The sequence below is a fragment of the Giraffa tippelskirchi genome, chromosome 2 (assembly GCF_054371585.1).
Source record: "Giraffa tippelskirchi isolate mGirTip1 chromosome 2, T2T-mGirTip1v1.2.pri, whole genome shotgun sequence".
Lineage (NCBI taxonomy): Eukaryota > Metazoa > Chordata > Mammalia > Artiodactyla > Giraffidae > Giraffa > Giraffa tippelskirchi.
In genome coordinates, this window is record NC_137276.1 from 153,009,462 (window position 1) to 153,032,464 (window position 23,003).

Genomic DNA, 23,003 nt, shown 5'->3' on the forward strand with positions numbered 1-23,003 from the left:
CGCCTTTGCACCCTTGGGCACCTGGCCTCTAGGTTGTCATGAGGCACTGGGGGCTTCTGTTCCTCCGGGTCTGGGCACATTACACTTCAACACACCTCCTGCACAAGACAAGCCCGAACAGAGTCCCTGCTCCTGCCATCCAATATCCTCAGCCAGGCTCCTCTACTAAGACTGCGCCTCTTCCCTAGGCTTACCAACCAGGGCATTGCCCATCCCTGCCCTGTGGGCTGCAATAGGAGAGAAGCCATGGGTTCCAGAGTCAGACAGACCTGGTTCAACTTAAGCACCTGTCAGTTTGCAGAGGTTCCTTAACTTCCCTTAGCCTTCTTTTCCCCTCTGTAAAATGGGAATATGTAGTACCTGCCTCATAAAAATATATATACAATCTGTACCTGGAGCATGATGAGGAAGTGGGAGCTGACAGCATCTACTGCTTGTAAAACTTTTTTCAAAAGCTTTTCATGTATCTAGGCTTTGGCTCCTTTGAGCACAGAGAGGTTAAATGTCTACTCCAAGGTCACGTGGCTAGTAAATAGGTCTCAAATCCAATCCTTCAGCTCCACGTGTTGAGACACAGCCCCATCTCGCTTCTGTGCTCAAGCCTCAGCTTTGATAGGCTGTCTAATCTATGGATCTTGTTTGACCCTGAGATGTACAGAGAAAGCCTGAGTTAGCCCATTTTACAGCGAGGGGACTTGGGCTCAGCGTTTAGTAAGTGAGCTGCCCTTGGTCGCACTACTCATCAAGAGGCAGCTAGGTGAGAACCACTTGATCCTACATTCTGTGGCCTCAGAATAAATCCTTCCCATCTTTCTCCTCTGCTGTCAGAGCATCCAGCCCTATTCTGAGAAAGCCCTCTCTCAGGGTGTCTGAGTCCAGGCATCATTCTAGTTCTTTTCACGGTCCTAAGCAAACCCTTCAGGTGGAGAATGTTGAGAAGGACCCTCCAGATGGCTCTTGGGGGCTGAAGAACACAGTGCCTACAGCTCTGGGAGGGAGGATGCTGCTGGCTGAAATCCCTTTCTCAAGCCCCCTCATCAGCCCAAACTCTGCTCTCCCCGTACCTCAGCCCCTGGCCAGATCAGCCTTGTGGCCAGTTGACAGTGCTGCACAGTCCCCAGCCCCCAGCCCTGGGCTGCCAAGGTTGGCAGCCTCGTGGCCACGCTGCACAACTCCGCGCCTTTCCTCTTCAGTTTATTCCTTCCAGATACTCAGTTGCTGCTTTTTCTTTGGATCACTTTTCTATGTTATGGTATTTCAGTTGTTTTTCCACTCCTCCCCCCACCCCTCCACCTTCCTCCCCATGGCAGGATTCCTGAGAAGACTCGCTTTTGGAGAAAGCTGCATGCACATCTGCTCTCTGGCTGCAGGGAGGGCCCTGTCAGGGGCTCGGGTCTCAGGGAGCCAGGTCATGCTGGGCAGTGGAGGCCGGGGGGCAGGGCCCAGGGGCCCTGGCAGTGGAGGCCTGTGGTGGGCATGCTTCCTATAGCAGGCAGGGCTGAGCCTCAGGGCCCGGGGGTGCTGCCAAAGACCTGGGGCCACAGCTCACCAGCTCCCTGGCTCTGCTGGCTGTGGCTGCTGGCTCGCTTGGCTCAGATCTGCGTATGCCAGACTTGAGGTGAGAGAGAAACCAGGAGCCTTGGAAAACACCCTGGCCCTCCATCTCCTTCATTGGAACCTTTTTGTCAGTGGTTCCAGGGGTTGGGGGTCCTGTGTGTGGCCAATGCGGGTGCAGTTGTGAGTGCTAGAGAGTATGTGCTGGTTGCATGCAGGCTTGGGAGTTACAGAGCCTGGGTTTGATTCCTGACTTCCCATCAAAGGCAGTGTGAACCTGGGCAAGTCACCACGAAGTGGGTGTGATTCCATACCTCCTTTACAGCCTTGTTATAAGGGTGAACTGAGTTAATATATGAGAATACTTCCTGGCACATCGTAAGTGCTCAATAAATATTTTAGCTATCATTATTATATATGCATGAGGGTATGTATGGAATTTAATAAATCGGGGGTGGTCCTTCTTGGACTTCGGAGTGCAAGAGTCACCTGGGAAGCTTGTTAAAAGTGCTGGCTTCTGGTCCTCACTTGCAGAGATTCTGATCTAGCAGGTCTTGGGTGGGCTCAGAAATTTACTTTTTAATCCAGAGACCCTGGTGGTGGTGTTGCACTGGCCCTGGATCTGCTCTGGCGTATCTGAGATGCCTGAGTGAACAGACCCTTGCGACCCTGCGCTCTGGCACCTCCATCAGAACTGCTTTGCAAATGTCACTGGAGACCAGATGAAAGAAGGTTGAAGTGGATGGAGGCCCAGAGGTGGGCAGGAGCCATACTAGGCAGAGCCTTGAGGCTCCAGGAAGGAATTAAGGTTGTTGGAGTTTTAGGCACAGAATTGACACAATTCTACCAAGTGATTGGGTTGGATCAGCCTGGTTTACAAGCACAGGGCACAGCAGATGGCAAAAAAAGAGGGTGTAAAATTGCAGTTAGCTGAAGGCCAGGGTGGCAGGAGAGTCTGTGTCTGGACAGAAGCAGCAGCCATATCTGGAGGAAGAGAGAATCGCCCAGATTGAGCAGCCGTGCCAACTCCCTGCTCTCTCAGGCTGGGCATCTGAACTGCTGGCAGAGCAGCCAGGCAGGGCCTGGTCTCCACAAGCTGATCACCTCACCAGCCATGAAAGGCTGTGGCTGGACTCAAGGGGACAGCTTAGGTTAAGAAACTGGCTCCGTCAACTCATCTGTTTAAGAGCTTGCAGTTTTGTTTTTTTTTTAATTGTTTTTCTCTTTCTCTCTTAGTAAAGATCTTTTAGAAAAATTCTTTGTTTTGAGTGAACTAAGAAAAGAAGGAGGTGGGATGTGCTGAGGCTGTGGAGAGGCTGGTTGCTACTCCAGGGAGGAGCCCGGGGAGACCAGCATTGAGGCCGCTGATGGAGCAGGCCTGGGGTGAGGGGTGGGGGCACGTCTGAGATCTGGAACCTCACCTGGGATCTCCTTTCAGGCAGTGGATTTAATGTGTTTATTAAGTGTGTGTGAAGGTGAGGGAGTGTGCTCATGTGTACGTGTGTAGGCATATATGTACACAGGTGAGCGTCCCATGCATGTATGCTTTCAGTTCATTTAATGACAACCATAAAATATTTGTTGAGTGTATACTATGTGCCCAGTCACTGTTCCAGATGCTGGGATACATCAGTGGGCAAAATGCAATCCTTGCCCTCAAGGAGCTTACTTTCTATGGGGATTTTGTGTGTGCAGAGGGGATGGGTATATGTTTGTGTGTATGAGTCTGTTGTGTACACATATTGAAGAAAGAAGAATAACAGCATGTGAGTTCACAGGCAGATCTGGGCCAGGAACCAGCTGCCATTTTCTAGGCATGTGACCCTGGGCAAAATACTTAACTTTTCTGAGCCTTGGTTGTTTTTTTTATTACAAAATGGGAAAATGATCCTTTTCTCTCATAGTTGTTGTGAGACTAAATGTAAAAATACTTGAAAAGCTCTAGGCAAAGTACCTGATATATGGTAGTTGCCAAATGATATTTTTTTATGTCTCCTGTGGAGTTGGAGGAGATATTTGTATGTGTATTGATATACACCAAGTGTGCGTTTGTGTCTGGGCAACATGCCCTGTGTGTCTGAGAGGCTGAATGTGTGCGTTCTCTCTGAGTGGAATCTCCCTCACTCAGGATCTATCCTACACTGTGGAGATATCTCAGATCTGGTCAAAGGCGATGCTGTTGCCTGGAAAGTTCCATTCCAAGCAGAAGGTCCTTTATAAATTTGGGAGAGAAAGGCTTCTAAGTCTGGAAGCTCATGAGTTGACCCATTTCAGCCTTGGTTAGGTCTGTCCTGAGTCCTTCCAGCCGCAGTGTGACTGTGTGTTTGTAGTTCCATTTTTAACGCATGCAAAGACTCTTGGCCTCCCTGTCACTGACACACACCTGCAACAACTTGCAGCTTCTGTTTTCCCAGTTCCATGAGTCCCTGGCCATGCTATTCCCTCTGAGACTTTCTTCTTATCCCCTAGATCATTTGTTAGAAATATAATTAGGAAATGGGCCCAGAAGGCCACTCTGGGGGCAGGACTGCGTTTCTGTGTAAGCTACTTGGGACTGCCAAGACCCTTGCTTTCAGCAAGAACTTGAGCTCAAGCAATCCCACTGCTGGGCATACACACTGAGGAAACCAGACTTGAAAGAGACACGTGTACCCCAATGTTCATTGCAGCACTGTTTATAATAGCCAAGACATGAAAGCAGCCTAGATGCCCATCAGCAGATGAATGCATAAGGAAGCTGTGGTACATATACACAATGGAATATTACTCAGCCATTAAAAAGAATACATTCGAATCAGTTCTAATGAGGTAGATGAAACTGGAGCCTATTATACAGAGTGAAGTAAGCCAGAAAGAAAAACACCAATACAGTATACTAACACATGTATATGGTATTCAGTCAATCGGTAAAGATAACCCTGTATGCGAGACATCAAAAGAGACACAGATAAATAGAACAGTATTATGGACTCTATGGGAGAGGTGAGGGCGGGATGATATGGGAGAATGGCATGGAAGCATGTAAATTATCATATGTGAAATGAATCGCCAGTCCAGGTTCAATGCATGATACAGGGTGCTTGGGGCTGGTGCACCGGGATGACCCGGAGGGATGGGATGGGGAGGGAGATGGAAGGGGGGTTCTGGAAGGGGAAAACATGTACACCCATGGTGGATTCATGTCAATGTATGGCAAAACAAATACAATATTGTAAAGTTAAAAAATAGAAAAAAAAAAAAAAAGAACTTGAGCTCATCAAGTTTCTGCTCTCCTCCCTCTACATGCTCTCTCAAGGAGAAAGCCCATGGTTTGGGCTACATCTTCAAAGAGACTGACTCAGAGTGTCTACCTTCAGCCTCAGTGTCCCTCCTCTGCTCCATCTCCAAGTATCCATCAGATATTCAACTGAGCAACTGAGACTCAGTGTAACTGATGACATAGCCATTTTCTTGACCACAAACCAGCTCCCCCTGGGCGTCCAGCTGTTCTAATGAATGACTCCAGCATTCTTCCAGACATGCCAGCTTGAGTTCTGAGTCATATCTCACGTGTCCCTCTGTTGCATTTCCCAAAGCTGATCAGTTATCCAGTCGTTCCAAGCTCGTTCTCTAGCCAGTCCTTCCCACTCTCATTCCTGCTGTACCACTCCCCAGGTCAGTCTACCATCCACTCCAGTGTGGAGTGGGCTCCCTGCCTCCACTCTCCCCCTTCACGACCAGCCAGGCCACCATCCATGTGTTCATGGCTTTCCCTCAGCCACTGTCTCGCTCTATCCACAGCACCCTCCCCTCTCCTCTCCTCCACAAACTCGGCTTCAACCTAACTGGTCTCCTTATGGTCCCCAGGACACCACACACTCTTGCTACCTTACCTTAGCTGAAGTGGTTTCCCTTGCCTAGAATCCTTTCCTCCATTCCAACCTTTTACCTAAATTATAGTCATCTCTCATGGTATATAGCATATCTGGCTGAGATGCACCCTATGGTTTTAAAAACATGATGAGGAGAAGCTGGGAAAAGTGGAGGAAGGGAACTAATTGCTAGTGATTTGCTAGAGGTAGAGGATTTAATTCACCATTGGGGCAGACTTTTGCTTTGTTTTGGGGAAATCAACACCAATCTTAAACTGTGTAGTCACTGTCAGCGTGAGTGCAGATGTTCACTGCTCTGGTTCAGCAGTGTAAACAGACATGCCTTGGGAGACAGGGACTGCCTTTTTGTTCCTTTTTTTCCTAAGGTTTGAGGAAAAGAGTTGTGGAGGAAGGGAACCTGAACTGGTCCCAGTGGAGGTGACTATTTTCAGCTGAAGTTTGGAGAGTTGCTTGTAAGACATTGCAAGCAGAGACAAGCAGTCTTCCAAAGGAGGTTGGAGAGGCCCTGGCACTGCTGCTTTGGGATCTAGGTGATATTTCTTGACACAGAGTTGGGGAGAAGGACGCGCTGTCCACCCCGGAACACAGAACACAGCATCCCTCTGGTACCCTGGTGGCCATCAGAGGAGGCAGCGGCCATGGATGCTAAGGACCCCACAAGGGACCATTTTCGGCAGAGGCTCCTTTCATGGGCCTCCATAAGCCCCCCATGGTGACTGCTGTGGATAGATGGGCTTGTGACATCCTTTGGGATGTCCCATTAGGAACACCCAGAAGTATTTGAGGAAATATTGCACGGAGTGGGGCTCAGTGTCATTGAGACTCATTTTGTTAAAGTAGCAACAAATCATTTCTACCCTTGGCAGGTGAAAACTAAATATACTAGAGATAGATATAAAACCATACTGCACTGTTAACTGCGGTTGCCTCTGGGTGCCAGTATTCTAGAGAATTCATTTTCTTCTTTATATTTTTATGGAGCTCTCCAAATTTTCCACCACAAGCACTTGTAATTAGAAACACAAACACTACATATAAGGAATATTTTCTCTTTCCTTCCCCTTCTGGGCCCAGCGGAAGGCCCTGCTGCCTCAGGCTGCTGTGGTTTCTTCCTCTGCTGAGCTCCGACGGTAACTCTAGGGTGCAGCTCTGTGTTTATTCATTGTTTTAGGTCCTTGTGCCAGCTCCTTGAGAAGGAACACTCCTTCTTCTTCTCAGCCCTCCCCCATCTCTCACTCTGCTTGTAGGAGCTACTTTTCGAAACCGCCTGGCCTGCTTCCACCCTTGGCCTTCACACTCATTGTTCCATCTGCTGGCACCCCCCCTCCTCCTGGGTCCCCCCACTCAGACAGCTTGTGGGCTTCCTGCTTCTCACCTTCAGTTTTGACTCAGATGTCTCAGTGGTGAGGCTTTCCCTGAGCAGGCTATTTAAAATTGCACACCCCCTTTCCTGCTTTGTTTCTCCCTGCAACATAGACTTCCATCCACCATGCTGTGTGTTATACTTCCCTATTGTCTGTCTCCTCACACTGATCTGAAAGCTCTAGAGGACAAGGATTTTTGTCTGTTATTCTCTGCTGTAATCTCACCACCAGGATGTATGTACAGAAGATAAGTGTTTGTTGCATGACTGAACACAGTTTATAACACTAGTTCCCATGTGGCAGATCTTGTGCGAAGTGCCTGGTAATCCCCTCCTTCAGGCTTCATGGTGTTTTGAAGTAAGTAGCTTTATCTCTGTTTGAAAGATGAGGAAACCAAAGCTCAGAGAATTAGGTACTCAGCTGAAGGCAGGCAGGAGCGCATGGCAGAGTGGGGTGAAAAGTGGATCTGTCTGCTCTGGGGGCCAGGGACTTGCCATTGTAGGAGACCTCTCTGTCCTCATGGCTGTCCCTCACTGTGCTGACACCCCTCTGCATCTTGGGTACCAGGCCCCCCACTGCAGGAACCACAGTGCTGCTGCCCAGAGCTGGCATTCCTCCAAATGGGCTCCCCCCCCAGTCTGGGTCCCTTCTGGTGACCCTGCAGTCAGAGAAGCCAGTTTGTCCCTCCCGTTCCTCACTGACTCTACTCTGGGTGCTCTAGGTGATGGTATAAAGGAGCAGGCCTAGAGGTGTCTTTCTTCTCCCTCAGCCCCATTTTCCCAAGGGGAGCTTGGGTGCTCCGAACCTTCTGCAGACCAGCAGAGTGGAATAACAGCAAGAACCAGGAGATTCAGGTTCAAGTTCTGGATTCACAGCTCACAAGTTATGTCATGACCTTGGGCAAGTCATTTAACTTGTGCAGGGACAGAATGAAAGGAATTATGCTCTCCTTGTGGTCTGCCTACAGTGTTGTAATGACAGCTAATGCAGAATCTGCCTCATGGGGCTATTGTGTAGAAGTGAAGTGAAAGCGAAAGTCGCTCAGTTGTGTCCGACTCTTTGCGACCCCATGGACTACAGAGTCCACAGAATTCTCCAGGCCAGGATACTGGAGTGGGTAGCCATTCCCTTCTCTAGGGGATCTTCCCAACCCAGGGATCAAACCCAGGTCTTCGGCATCGCAGGTGGATTCTTTACCAGCTGAGCCACAAGGGAAGCCAAGAGGATGCTTACTTGCCTTGTGGTACAGAAACAGGAAACTTGAAGATTCGATCCTGAAGAGCCACTGACTTGCCACATGCAGGCTCTGCTCGAGGGTGGGTACTGTCTGAGTACTGTCACAACAGAAGTGAAACAGGCCAGTGGCTTTGCAGGATGCACACAGCCTCTGAATGACAGGTGATTCTTGCACCAACCTGGCAGCTGCCTTCCAAGTGCATGAGGATTTACCCCACATGGATGTTACAACTGACCATCACAAGCCAAGCACGAGACAGGACAGAGACTGGTGAAAAAGGAGGAACGCCTTCTGGAGGTCAGTCTTCAGGTCCCAGGATCAAGGACAAGGATCCCCACACCCCAGTTCTAGTGCCCCAAACCCTGAGGGGTCTGGGAGATCTTGCCTCACCTCTCTGGACTGAGACCTGGAAACCTTGGTGGGGTGGACTCTGGAAGGCTTCAGGGGGTGCTGCCTGAAGGTGGGGGTGGTGAGCCCCAAGTCCCTGGAGAGGAGGAGTCACTGAGCAGGTTCTGGGAACGTGGGATCACCCAGTGCACTCCCCACCCCAGCCCAGAGCTCTAGGGATGCAGGTTCTCTGAGCAAGCATGATCAATCCTGGGGGGCCGGGAGGGGTGGGTAAGTGGGGGGCTTTGATTGAAGTGGTGAGTTTTATTAATGGTGAATGGTGAGGATGGTGTGTTTGTACATCTTCTTAAAAGTTCTGGTACGATTTAAAAATGGTTGGTTCGTTAAACACTTAGCAGAAGAATAATTCAGCAGAGATGATGAGGAAGTGGCCAGAGTCTGTCAGTAGTATCCCGCCTTGATGAGCACGGTGGCCAGGATGCCCAGGAGAGTGATCAGCAGGAGGCCGAGTCTCCCTTTGTTGAACTGCATCACCTTCGACTGGCTGTTGAGAGGGTACTGGAGTAGACAGGGAACCAATTTGGTTATCATCTCGGTTATCATCCTAGCACCATGCCTGATAGATAAGGCTTAATAATTGTTGACTGCTATTGTTATCAGTGGCAACTAGCCTGGGAACTGGGCAGGGTCTGCAGTCAGCTGGTAGGATGGGATATGGATGTGGATTGTAGCTAACCATTAACTCTAATCACCCACTAATCTTTCCTGGAGTTTCAGTCCTCAGAATTTGGAATTCCTTGTTCAAGGTCACATAGTTATGACTTTTAAAAGGCCTTGTTTGGGATACTTTTCAGAACACCTGACCTCTTTAGTCAGTACACTATATTTCTGCTGGGAGGTAATTGTTGCCATCTCTGCTGGGCTGAACAATTTGAGGACTAATTTGCACAAGCTTCAATTGCCACCATGACCAAGGCATGGAGCATAATTATCTCAAGTGGAAATTGTGATTGAGCCTATGAATTGAGGCCTGATTTACAGGGGCTGTGAATGAGCTGCCACCTCCAGAGCCTTCCGTGACTGTTAGATGTTGGGGCTGTAATCAACTGGAGCCTGTTTCCAAACACCCACCCTGCAAGTTCCAGTGGGTCAAAAGTCCTGACTCCGGTGAATGTCAAGATCCCTGCAGAGTCTGTGGCAGAACTGAAACTTTCCCATTGTCCAAGACTTGATTCACAGTTTTCAAGGGACTTCTCTTTCCTGGCTTTGTTACCTAGTTGTGGTAGAGTAAGTATGATCTGAAGTAATCCATTTGCCATCACTCCCCTGACAAAATCTCTTTGCTTTCCCACCCACAGTTTCACCCAGGAAGATCTAGTTCTGTTTGTGCCTGAAGGGAAAGAAGACCAGGGATCCAGGCCTTCCTTCTCCCTCATGTGAGTGACCATAATCCATGGGGGAATTCATCTCTTGCCCTCACCATGGCCAAGATCTGCTCTACACATGGGCCCAGAGGCCACACTTTTAGTACTTCTGAGAAGCTGATGATGGCATCTGTGACATGGGAGGTCTTTCATCCTGAGGCAAGGGTACGAGTTCTGCCAGCCCTCTGTACATCTGGAAGCAACGTTGGGAATATTTGCAGGTCCACAAATGGTATTTGATTGTTTCATGGCATGAAAGATTTAGTTTGAGCCTTAGTGGAGAAAGGAGACTAACGAAGATTGAGGAAACATGGCCTGTAAGAACAAAGCATGCTGAGTTTGAGTAAAGCGACACATTCTACACATTGTAGTCAGCACTCTGAGAACACTGCGGGTAGGCAGAGCTGGAACCAATGTCCACAGATAACTCTCCAACTTTACGTTAACCTCCTTTTTACCTTCTCACAGACCAGAGTCTTGTCATAATTACCTTGGTTATACAATCCTTGTTTGTATCTCCAGAGAGACAGCCATGTGTGGAAGAAAGAACATGAGTCCCCACGTCTGAAAGGCGTTCCAAAAAGAAGGAAATGTGTAACGTGAAAAGTTGTGGGGTTTTGACTCAGTCAGGCTTCAGTTCCAATTCTTGTTATGTCATATGCTATCCATGAGAACTTTACAGCTTCTCTGAGTTTCAGTTTGCATAGTTCAAAATGGACCAGATAGTATCTATCCTGTTAGATTGTTATAAAAATCATTAAAACATATGTAAAGCACTAAAAAGCTGGCTCATATTAGGTATTGAATAAATGGCAAGTATTAATATCTGTAAAATGAAGGTATTTCATAATACCCAACTTTTCAATATGGTTGTGAAAAGGAGAGGGGAATGCTTTTGGCCTGTAGCAGATGTCTAATAAATGGTAGTTGTTAGTCCTGTCTTGCCATGAACTATACGTCTGCCTTTCAGCAAAGTCACCTCTACTGCCAGTGAAATAGGAAGTATTTCTATTCTACTTACCCCATTAGGACTGCAGTGGCAACTGGTGTTAATTACATGTGCCTCACTTGATTCTTGCAGTTGTGATAAATAAAATCACATACAACATATTGGAAGCCAGACATGGGGCATAATGTACTAGAATGAAACACATTGGGAGGCAAGGGACTTGGGTTCTTCTCTTGGTGCTGTCTTTTGTCAAGTGACCATAAGCTAATCACCAAGTAATCAGACCCTCAGGTGTACACATGGCTAACCTCTCAACAGCTGTGAGGAAATACAAATATAAGAAATTATCACTATTATTCCTTGAGGGTAAAATCAGTTTTCCCTTTTTCATCTTTGGATCCCAGCAGAGTCCTTAGCATCTAGTGGGCACTCAGTACTTTTGTTTAATGAATTAATTTAATAAACCGTCCAGAAGTCATAATCATTAGTAAACTTTTTTACCCATAAACTTAAAGCTTTTGGTCTCACTGTGATTTTTTGGATCCCTGGGCCTGTATATCAAAGTATTTGTATTCCACGCTAACCTTAACATACTCAGATATGTTATTCAGGTGCAATGGAAAGTACACACACACAAAAACTGGCAGTAAAGAGAGAAGGAAGTGGGTCTTCTGTATATGGCAGCTGTAGGGGGACAGCTTCTCAATCCTCCTACACCCAGCTCTAGTTTGGTTACCACTTATCTAGGTTCCTTATTCTTCTATGTACCCATTCTACAGGATTCATCCTCAGAGTGAAGGTGGTGGGCACTGCAGAGGCTTGAGCTGCTTTTGCTGATGACTCTTCATGGGTATTAAGAATGTGAAAGATGTCTACAGTACTCTTAATGGGAGACAGCAAGTGGAAAGCAGCAAGCAGAAACATGGATGAAGGTGCTGGGCTTCCTGGTGCCAAGGGAGAGATAGTGAAGACTTCTTGGCAGTAGTGGATGTCACACATACCCTCCACCCTACATACTGTTCCAGAATTGTTATAGTGCTTGGTCCCTGAGGGCTCTGGTAGAAGAAGAAAACGTATGAAGATTGAGAGAAGGGAGATGGAAAAGACCAAAATGCCAATAGACATCATCATGTATGCACTGTAATAATCTTCCCTGAGCCAAGTGCACTGGCCAAAGGTGGGTGTTTTCCAGATCTGCTATCTATCAAGTCATACCATGTAACTAAAGAGCATCTTAAGTAGTCATTTTTAATACCATATCCTCACTGCAACTTCTTTTCCTCACTCCCCCTCCCCCTCTCCGTCTCCTCCCACCCTGTCTTTTCACCTTCCCTACACTGAAGTCCCACTAAAGGTAATTTCAGGCAAGCCTCACCCAATAACTCCAGTGGGGCTGGGTGTCCCGCTGCAGCCTTCAACTCATTGCACTGTAATTTCTGGTTTATTTATTTACTGTCCAGTTCTGAAGAGTAGGACCTTTATCTTGCCCAGCATGTGTGTATTAGTTGCTCAGTCATGTCCAGCTCTTTTCAACCCCATGCACTGTAGCTCTCTGGGCTCCTCTGTCCACGGAATTCTCCAGGTAAGAATACTGAAGTGGGTTGCCAGTCCCTTCTCCAGGGGATCTTCCCAACCCAGGGATGGAACCTAGGTCTCCTGCATTGCAGGCAGATTCTTTACCCTGAGTCACCTGGGAAGCCCTTTAATTCCCAAATACTCGCAACAGTGCATCACACAAAAGATGCTTAACAAATGTTTATTATGTGTACCAGGTTATATCTCTAATTTATTGCATCCCCACCCCCCCTTCAGATATTATAACTAAGCAGAGTTACATGTCAGTCTTTTTTCTTTATACAATAGACAAAAACTGTTAGAAAGCTAGATACCACTCAGCTATATTTTTTTTCCTGGTACCAGATCATCATACTGCTGACTTCCTTCAAACTATTTAAATACATCATTTGGTGCTGCATAATTTGTTCAAGACCACAGAAGAAAATGTAAAGTTTTTCAACTCATTTTACAAAACCAGCAAAAATCTACAACAAAATCCTACAGGAGAAAGTAGACGAATTTCATTTATAAGCATCAATTTAACAGTATATTAAACGCAGCAAAACTGAGCAAGATACAAAAACTAAATCCTAGTTACATGAACACAAATGCTACAGAAATAAAGACCCTCTCCCCACCGAGTCTACTTACGACGCAGACGGTAGCTTTTATATCTCCCCGCCCCCCACCCCTAGCTGGCCCTCACCGGGGGTGGGTGCTGGCCCTAGCCCTCACACTGGCCCCAGTTCTGGCCCTATCAGCCTCGTCTGCCAGGGCCTCACGGTACTGCACTGGCCAGTGCTGGGGTTCTTTCTTATAGAGCTTGGCCACGAACCCCAGGACTTTCATCTTGCTGGTTTCCAAGTTGCTTCGGGGACCCCAAGAGAATTCACATTCCGGTGGGTTGGTGTGAGGCACACGCCTGTAATTGAGGTATCTCAGCTGCACGAAATCTTCCATAATAAGCCTCTTCGGGTACCCAAAGAGGAAGTGATACTTTGAGGGACGCACCCCCAACCGACGCAGCATCGCCCAGACCTGTGCCTCTCTGGCGCTATTACCTTTCATGTAGATAAGGCCCAAGATCATCATTAAGAGACCCAATCTGGGGCCATCTCCTCTCAGAGCCTCCTCCTCATCCTCAATAGGTTTTAGTTTGTTGATCAGGATGTAAGTGTGGTGCTTGCGGTCAAGCTGTTTGAGCTCGAAACCGAAGACATACCGCAGATGCTCTGCGGCCCTTGCGATGATCTCAGGGAACAGATCCTTTAAGTCTCCGATAACGTATTTCACCATCTCAGAGCGAGTGATGGGGCTCTTCTTCCTGTCCTTCAACAGCAGAAACTGCACCAACTCGGCTACCGTCCGATCCAGACGGCGGCAGGCTCTACGCCGGGCCAAGGTTTTGGCTGCCAAAGCCCTCGCGCCTTTCGGGGTGAGAGAGGGTTCCGCAGCCCCCGCCTCCCTTACAGCGCCAAGGTCCTCCTCGGGGCTCTCCTGCAGGAGGGGGCTCGGGGCTATCTCCTGCGAGGCGGTCAGAGCCTGGATCTCACCGTCATGGCTGCCATCCATCTCCCTCTCCGCCTGAGGGATGGAGAGAGCCCCGCTCTTGGGTTTCTGCAACATGTTTTCGGGTAGGCAGGTGCAGAGCGCGTACGCGGGCCGCGGGGTGTGCGAGCCGCCGCACAAACCCGGGTGGAGGGATTGGACAGCGGCTGGGGCGGCTGCAGGAGTACTAGGAGAGATGACACGGGGTTTTGCGGCTGCCGGCTGTACCGCAGAGGGCTCGGAACGGTTGCCGTGGCGCTGCCACCGCGCAGCCTCAGTGCGCACTCGCTTGCCGACTTGCCAGACTTCTTCCGGCCAACTCAGCCAAGATGGCGGCCCCGAGGCCGCGCGAAGCCCGTCCTCTTCCGGCTCCCGCTGGGGTAGGAGTGCTCACAGGCTTCTCAGGATGCCCAAGCTGTGGAGGAGTCAGGGCTGATTTTTAGTCTGACAGGCTGGAGGCGGGGGCAACCAGGCTATCCTAAGGTTTCAGTGTAGAAGAATGAAATAGTGATGGAATTCTAGCCACGTCCCTTCAGCAGGTGCTTATTTCTAAGTGCGCGTGTCTAAGATTTTGAGTGATTTACTGTGTCAAAGTGCGGTCTGCATGGAGGTGAAGCCTGGGAGATAAGGCTGTGCGGGACAGTTCGTGAGAGGCCTTGAACACGATGCTGGGGAGATTGAAATTTATTTAAACAAGGGGAATTTAAACAAGGGAGTGTCCGGACCGGATCTGTATGATCTAGTCTCTCTGGTGGCCTTGTGGAGTATGGATTGAAGAAGGGCTGACCAAAAGCTGGGGATCCAGCTTGGAGTATTGGTATTAGTATAGTGCAGAATAGGAACTGAAATGTGGCCTGTCTCGTTCATTGGTGTATCCTCAGTGCCCAGAACAGTGCCCGGCACATAGAGGCGCTCCATAAATATTGTAAAGTGGATGACGGGAGGGTAAGGAGAGCAGATTCTACAGGAGTCAAAGAAGATGATAAAAGATATATCGAGGTACAGCTGGTAGAAATAGTAACTATTGGAGGAAAGGGGAGGGGTTTTGTTTTTAGCTTAATCAAACTTAATTACTCCCATTATTTATTTCTTTTTGCCTGCTGTACTCTGACCTTTTCCAGTCTGTCTCCCTTCTTTCTCTCTCCAGCTCCTCCTCCCTATTCTTCCTCTACCTCTTCCTCCTCTCTCCTCCCTTTTCCTCCCCTCCTGTCTTCCCCGCCCCTCTCCCTCTTCTCTCCTTTCCTCCCCTTTCCTCCTCTCACTCCACTTCTCTCTCTCCTTTCAAGCCTTCCTTAGTTATTTGCTGCCATTTCAGAATCACCATAGCAATTTGTATTTAACATAGGCCTTATTGTGCTCTAGGCTCTGTTCTAACCATTATTCAAATATTAATTTGTTTAATTCTCATTAAGGTAAGTACTGTTATCACTGTACCCATTTTACAGATATGTCTTTTCTATGGGATTTGCTATTTACTAGCTATGTGTGTAATCTTGGGCACATTACCTAAACTTCCTGCCCCTCAGTTGCCTTGTGAGTAAAATGGGCATAATAGTAGAGACAACATTGTGGAGATCATGTGAAGAAATACGTAGAAACCATTTAACGCAGTGCTTGGCACATAGTGTTCAATAAGTGGATTTTTGTTGTTGTTGTTTAGTTGCTAAGTTGTGTCTGACTCTTTTGCGACCCCGTGGACTGACTGTAGCCCACCAGGCTTCTCTGTCCATGAGATTTCCCAGGCAAGAAAACGAGTGGGTTGCCATTTCCTTCTCCAGGGGATCTTCCTGACCCAGGGATCAAACCTGTGTCTCCTGCCTTTGCAGGCGGATTCTTTACTACTGAGCCAACAGGGAAGCCCTCAATGAGTGTTAGCTATTATTTATTGCATATTTTTTAATGTACTAATTTTTTACATGTATTAACTCATGTACTTTTTCTAACAGCCCTGCTAGATAAGTCCTATTATTACTCCTATTTTACAAGTGAATAACACACAAAGAGGTTAAGTAACTTCCCCAACATCACATGACTGAGCCACTATTTCAATCATATAGTATGACTCCAGAGACCATGCTCTTAACCACTATATTAATAGATGTTAATTATCATTATTATTGACCATACTCTGCTTTGTATTATAGTTATTTTTGTGCTTATCTTAATCCCCTCCAAAACCAAATATCCTGAAAGCTAGGTCTGTTTCCTTAACTCTTATGAAGAGCCCCTCAGCATCAGAACTCAGTATGTACTTGTCATTGAATAAATGATGAAAGGCTTTCCTTTTTTTTTCCAGAGGAAATAGCATTTCTTTTAAGTAAATATAGAGTTTTCTAGATGTAATCATGAACTCTTTATTTTTAAAAGAGTCTGAAAATATAAAGTATAAAACCCATTTATACTTTATGACTTAGAAAAGCTGAAAGTATGTGAATGAAGCAGGAGGATGTTTATTATAGTCTTAACCTGAGGCTATTATTAGTTTCTATTATGCCAGACATTTTATGTACAATATAATTTAGTCCTCACAAATCCCTATTAGGAAGGTATTATTATCCTCATTTTGCAAATGGGGAAACAGTCACTGAGAGGTTAAATCACCTGTCCCCAGCCACCCATCTGCTAAGTGCTAGACTAGAAATGAGAACCTCGATCTGTCTATTCTGAAGTCTGTACTCATGACCACCTAGCTGGACTGCCTGGTTGTCAGTTTCTCCTGAGGGTAGAATCACTCCTACCTGAAATGGCATCCTTGCAGACAAAATATTCTACTTATGTATCTTTCTCGCTTCAAGTTTTGCCAAGGAGAGACAGAGGAGGTAGCTGCATGCAAAGGAGCATGCAGGAGATACATTGAATGCAAAGAATTTTGAGGGGCAAATTAGTAGTAATATGACTGGGTTTTGAAAGCTGAATCAATAATATAATCCTGCTTACCAACCTAGATAGCATATTAAAAAGCAGAGACATTACTTTGCCTACAAAGGTCCATCTAGTCAAGGCTATGGTTTTTCCAGTAGTCATGAATGGATGTGAGAGTTGGACAGTGAAGAAAGCTGAGCGCCGAAGAATTGATGCTTTTGAACTGTGGTGTTGGAGAAGACTCTTGAGAGTCCCTTGGACTGCAAGGAGATCCAACCAGTCCATCCTAAAGGAGATCAGCCCTGGGTGTTCGTTGGAAGGACTGATGTTGAAGCTGAAGCTCCAATTCTTTGGCCACCTCATGTGAAGAGTTGACTCATTGGAAAAGACCCTAATGCTGGGAAGGATTGGGGGCAGGAGGAGAAGGGGGTGACAGAGGATGAGATGGCTGGATGGTACCACTGACTCAATGGACATGGGTTTGGGTAGACTCTGGGAGTTGGTGATGGACAGGGAGGCCTGGCGTGCTGCGATTCATGGGGTCGCAAAAAGTCGGACACGACTGAGCGACTGAACTGAACTGATTAAAAAAAAACTACTGAAACAACATGGATGAGTCTGGCTGACACTGAGTGAAAGAAGAAAGACACAAAAGATATACAGTATGATTAACACAGTTAATCTGATGTTCAAGACGGGTTCAGCTAATCGTTGGTAACAGAAATGAGAACGGTGGAGGCCTGGAGTGGGGTTGACTGGAATGGGATAGGCATGAACTTTCTGGGGGTGATGGAAATATTCTGAATCTTGGTTTGGGTGTAGATAATACGTTTGTCAAAACTTATTAAACTCTGCCCCTAATATCTATGTATCTCTTGGTGTATAAATTATACCTTAAAATTATAAAAATAAGGTTTTAAAATTGAGGAATAATTGATAGCATTAGTTTCAGGTACACAACACAATGATTCGATGTTCATATTGACTGTGAAATGATAACCACAGTAAGTCTAGGGACCATACATGGTTACAAGATTTTTTTCTTGTGATGAGAACTTTTAAGATCTATTCTCTTAACGACTTTCAAATATGCAGTACAGTATTATTAACTATAGTCACCATGTAAAAACATTTGGTGACTATAGTTGGTGATGAGGGATATGAAAGTTGAATGACTTTGCTTTGCCACTTAACAACCCCTGGATGCTACAATGTTTTTTACTGAAAGGGGCCTAGACAATCAGTTGCCAGTTTTGATTGTGCTGACCTCATACTGGACCAATGGCTCCCCACTCCAGTACTCTTGCCTGGGAAACCCCACGGATGGAGGAGCCTGGTAGGCTGCAGCCCATGGGGTCGCGAAGAGTCGGACACGACTGAGCGACTTCACTTTCACTTTTCACTTTCATGCTCTGGAGGAGGAAATGGCAACCCACTCCAGTATTCTTGCCTGGAGAATCCCAGGGACGGAGGAGCCTGGTGGGCTGCTGTCTATGGGGTCGCACAGAGTCAGACACGACTGACGCGACTTAACAGCAGCAGCAGCAGCAGCATACTGAACCGGCAGGCTATTTTTTCCCCAAATACTTGTTTATTTATTTATTTTTTGTGTGTGGTGGGTCTTCATTGCTGTGTGTGGGCTTTCATTGCAGTGAGTGGGGGCTACTCTTTGTTGTCTTGTGTGGGCTTCTCATTGCAGTGGTTTCTCTTGTTGAGCATGGGTTTCAGCAGTTACAATACGGGGCTCAGTAGTTGTGATGCATGGGCTTAGTTGCTCCACAGCATGTGAGATCTTCCCATACCAGGAATTGAACCTGTGTCCCCTACAAGGCAGATTCTTAACCACTGGACCCCCAGGGAAGCCAAGGCCAGACAGACTTTTAAAATAGTCCTTCCTACTTAAGCTGTTAAAAGGGAGGAAATGTCTATTTCTCCTTTGATGGGGCTGGGGGTGGAGGGCAGCAAAACAAAACTTTGATAACCATTGGATTGAAAGCTTCCTGAAGGATGATTCTTTGTAGGCTAGACTACAGTGTTTGAAAGCCTACAGAGCTTAGCACAGTTTAGTATGTAGAAAGGGACAAGGGAGTCATACTGGAAAAGCAGACCGGCAGGATGAATTATCCTGGAAATGTCTGGCACTCTGTGGGTGTAGAAAAGGTGTGTTCTAGAACAAAGCACTGAACCGGATCAGAAAACCTGACTTCTGGTGTCCCAGCCCATTCATTTATTCTTGCACAGCATACTTAACCTCTCTGCACCACTGTTTCCTAATTTTTAGGCCTGACAACCTTTAGCCTTTGCCAGTTTCCACAGTTATTTTGAGGTTCAAGTAAGGTTATAAATGTAAACATACTTTTAAAGTGCTCTACCATTAAGAAACAAATAAAAAAGTTACAGGTTTTTTTTGTTGTTGTTGTTTTTAAGAGACGTGGTAGAAAACCCAGTAATAAGTGTGACTGGCCTCTCATGCAGACATTTTGGAATGAGCTTATGCATTCCTGGTTGAAAAACTGTCTGGCCAAAAAAGATTAAATAAAGAAATGTCAAGTCCTGACACTCCATCTAAGGCTAGTGACTGCTTTGGTGGGAAGCCAGAGTTATCTTGTTGGATTCCTTCTAAATTTGTCGGTAGAGTCCTCCAAGCTCTGAGTGCCTTCTTCACACAGATTCTGAGCAGTGTCTCACCCCTGATCTGAGTGAGCCCCAAACTACATAGGTGCTTATGTCTTCTCTATTTCTCCTGACAGTTTGGACAGCCGTGTAGCTGATCCGGCTCAAAGAAGGGATCAGAGGAAGAGCTTTGTCCCACATCCCTGGGCCAGGGACAGAATGAAGCCTAGTTCTGTCACAGCAGAATGGGCAGAGTGTGAAGCCTTGGGTCCTGTATGTGTGGCTGGTATTGAAGCAGGATGGCCAGGCAGATGATTCGATCTGACTTGGGTAATGAAAATTGTTTGTTACTGTTTGAAGAGCAATTGTGTAAGCAACAGTACTCCTGTGTTTGGCTGCCTGTGACCCACCAGTGTCTGTAACATAACACCCAACCAGAGGAGGAACAGACCCTGGCCGGGGAGGGGAGGAGAGAAAAGCAGGGGCACAGGGCCCCCCTCTCTCTCCCTCCCTCCTCCACTGTCCCACCCGCTCTCTAAACCTCGAAGGAGAGTTGGCGAGAAGGCATTTGCCACCTGGACACAATGAGGCCCAGTTCGAGGGGCAGGCGCGAGGCTGGCTGGGAGCCAGGGCCCTGTTCTGAATGGCCTTCGCCAAAGGGCTACCAACAGCCCATCTCTATCCCCCAGGGCCAGGGCGGGGGCCCATCCACCCCCAACTCCAAGGCCCAACTCACGCCATTTGCTGGTCGTGACCAGAATGCACGGGACCCAGGGCCTTTGAGCAGCTGAACAGAGCCGTTTCCCCTCCGCTGGCCGCCAGTGCACTTGGATTAGTGCGGGCTCTCCGGAGTCCCTTTGTTGGCTGCTTGTTATTCTGCACGCACTGAGCACTGTGCATTCATCTTTATTAGTTCTAATTGCTTCCCTATTCTAATGGGATCTTGATATTCCCATACAATTGAAAGGAAATGTATTCATTAAAATAATTCTTCTCCTAACTGCCGCTTCAAGCTGCTCCTCTAAGTGACATTGTCTCTCCAGCCACAGCCTGCTGAGGCCTCTTATTAAGACTCTAGTCAAAAGCCAACTTGGGGCAGCAAACTTTCCTTGCAGGAGTTTCCAGACACTGAAGAGAGGGCGCTTTTTAATCGGCTCACACACTGAAGCTGGAGGCCAGCTGGTAGAACTGGGGGTGCCTGCTGCTTGGGGCAAGTCGGGGGAGAAGGGTGGCCTCCAGTACTGCCTGCCTGCCATAACAATGCCCCCTTTCTGCACATCGACCCGGCTCATTTAGACAGGACTCTCCCCCACTGTCATCTGGGTGGAACTTTCTGTTTATGCCACAAGCAGTTACTAGGTGTGTTCTTAGAGCAAGGCGCTGAGTAAGGTGCTGTGGGAAGTGTGGAGCCAGAGCTGCACTCTTGAGGTGTTTATGGTCTCTGTGGGTGGCTGCCCGCTCAGAGCCCCTCAAGTGCAGCAGGAGAGGGGAGGCTGGGAACCGTTCTCAGTGTTCAGAAAGCTTCATGGGATAGAGAACTTAGAAAAGTGGGTACTCTTCCATAAATGTGTTTGATTTAATAACCAAAATCTTTCAAGCCATGGGATCATGGGGGTAATACAAGAAACTTCTTCGGGACATTGGGAACCACCTATCTATTGGGGGAAGATAAGCCATTATGAAAAACCATGCATGCGTTAACACCTGCTCTTTCCTCGAGTGGTGTAAAGACTGCTCTAGGAGTTTTGGAGCAGTGTAGGGGAGTGCAGGCTGGGCACGATACTGTTGCTTGAATTTTCTTTACTCCCTAGAACAGTCTGTGAGAGAAGCACAGTTGTTCCCTATTTTACAAATGAGATGTCAGAGAAGTTAGATGATTTGTCCAGTGTTAAGAGTTGGGAGTCAGGACTTAAAACACCAGCTTTCTGATCCCAAAGCACAGGCTGCTTTCACAGCAGCCTGCTGCTTGTCTTATCTGTCAGGACCATCAGAGGAGATGTAATGTGGAAAGTGGCATTTAATCTCCCTGAAGGCTTTTAGGGATGGTGGGTTGTCAGCAGGTAGAGAGTGGGGTCCACAGGAAGGAAGAGCCTGAGCAAAAATGTAGGAACTGGCAAGAACCTGGCAAATCAGGACATGGCAGGAGTCCCGGGGGCCCAGTGATTGGACAGTGCGCATAGGTTAGCGGGAGGAAGGCAGGAGGGTTTGTGGGGGCCAAATTTTATAGAGCCTCGCCTGTCAGGAGTTTGGATTTTATGCTATAGGTACTTCTCCAAGGAGGATATTTGAGCCTTTGGATAAACACAATATTTCTTTCAGGAGCATCAGTTTTCCTCGAGGTGAGTAATTTTAAACATCTTCATATTAAGAGAAGTTCAGATATATCATGGAATAGCATGCAAAATTCTCATGAATTTTTAAGAGAAAACAGAAGACTTCAAAGAGAGCTTGGGTGTGCTGGCAGGAGCTTCAGGCTGTGAGGTCCCCTGGGGGAACCAAAGGCATTTCTTTTGTCTGCTATTGGTGTACTTTAGCGTGAAAGTTTGAGAAGTGCTGATTTCAGATAAAATGTTTTGATCCTAGGAATAAAATAATTAGGTGTATTTCAAGAAGAGTGGCAGGGGCTTGGAAGTCAGGTTGGACAAGGCAGGGACAGAGCAGGAGACCAGGTAAAAGATGGTTGTAGTAAACTCTCAGGAAACATGAAGGGCCTAGGGGGCTGCCTGGGCCTCAGGTCCCTCCTCTTTCCCCCTAAGCCTCTTTGGAGGGCATCTGCCTGAGAGATGCCCCACCTGAAAGCCACGCCTTCCTTTCACAGAGAATCTTCCTGCCCAGCCATGTCACCCACAACACTGCCCACCCGCCACTTTCCAGCCCAGCAGGTTTATTAGCTCAGCTGCTGGAAGGTACCAGAAGGCAAGTGATTGGACCAGTGATTTTCTGGGGTGGGAATGAGGAGAGGTGGGTCCTGTGGTGTTGCAGTGTCTTGCTGTCCTATACTGGTGGGCAGTGCTGTTGGTCCCAGCATGGTGGCCGACACCCTGTAGTCAGGAAAGACTCAAAGGGAGGAAGGAGAGAATAAGAATCTCAGCCTAGGACCAAGACTTATCATCAGCAGATGAAGGTAGCCCACCTGACTTAGCCAGACTCTCCTTTCAGGTAGGTGACTTTTTAAGATAGTTTAGAATTTAACTCTTGAAGCATTATTTTTTTAAAACATTAAAAATTCCTTAGTGCTTTATTTTTTTATTCTTCTCATTTTAGAAGGCATTGTTTATTATGGAGCAGTGTGACAATCTTGACCATTTAAAAGAAAACAAACAAACAAACAAAAACACCTATAATTCCCCATGCAGGGGTAACTACAATTAACAAATACCCTGGCATGTATCTTCTGCCAGTTTTTCTAAACATGTATTTTTTTTTCTATTAAACAGAGTTATATTGTATATGCTGCTTTATATACACACTATATATACTTTTTGACATACTGTTAATCTCTCACAGTAATAAACATTTTTATATAATGTAATTATTTCTAATTGAAACTATTCACAGATCCCTACCACCTTTAATGCCTGTTGTTACATTTTAGGCTGTTTTCAGATTTTTTAAAATTAAATACAATGTGATAAACTTGTTTATGGCTAAAGCTTTCCTATTTCCCAAGATTGT

The 23,003-nt window shown here is 46.9% G+C and overlaps 2 protein-coding genes across 15 annotated transcripts in view; one reads left to right on the forward strand and one right to left on the reverse strand.

Moving 5' to 3' along the window:
* Positions 1–12,490: 12,490 nt before the first annotated feature.
* MAGEF1 (MAGE family member F1) lies at positions 12,491–13,982 on the reverse strand. Its single transcript, XM_081571357.1, has one exon. The coding sequence runs from the start codon at positions 13,929–13,931 to the stop codon at positions 13,008–13,010; it is 924 nt and encodes a 307-aa protein (XP_081427483.1). The 5' UTR covers positions 13,932–13,982; the 3' UTR covers positions 12,491–13,007.
* Positions 13,673–23,003, forward strand: part of VPS8 (VPS8 subunit of CORVET complex) — a 378,806-nt gene continuing 369,475 nt past the window's right edge. For 4 of the 14 annotated variants that reach the window (XM_081571325.1, XM_081571312.1, XM_081571326.1 and 1 more), the window contains exon 1: positions 14,153–14,233. The gene's annotated coding sequence lies outside the window, so the exon portion shown is untranslated. Of the gene's footprint in view, positions 14,393–23,003 lie in introns of all 14 variants that reach the window. The other 10 variants (XM_081571331.1, XM_081571350.1, XM_081571346.1 and 7 more) reach the window with 4 other exon arrangements.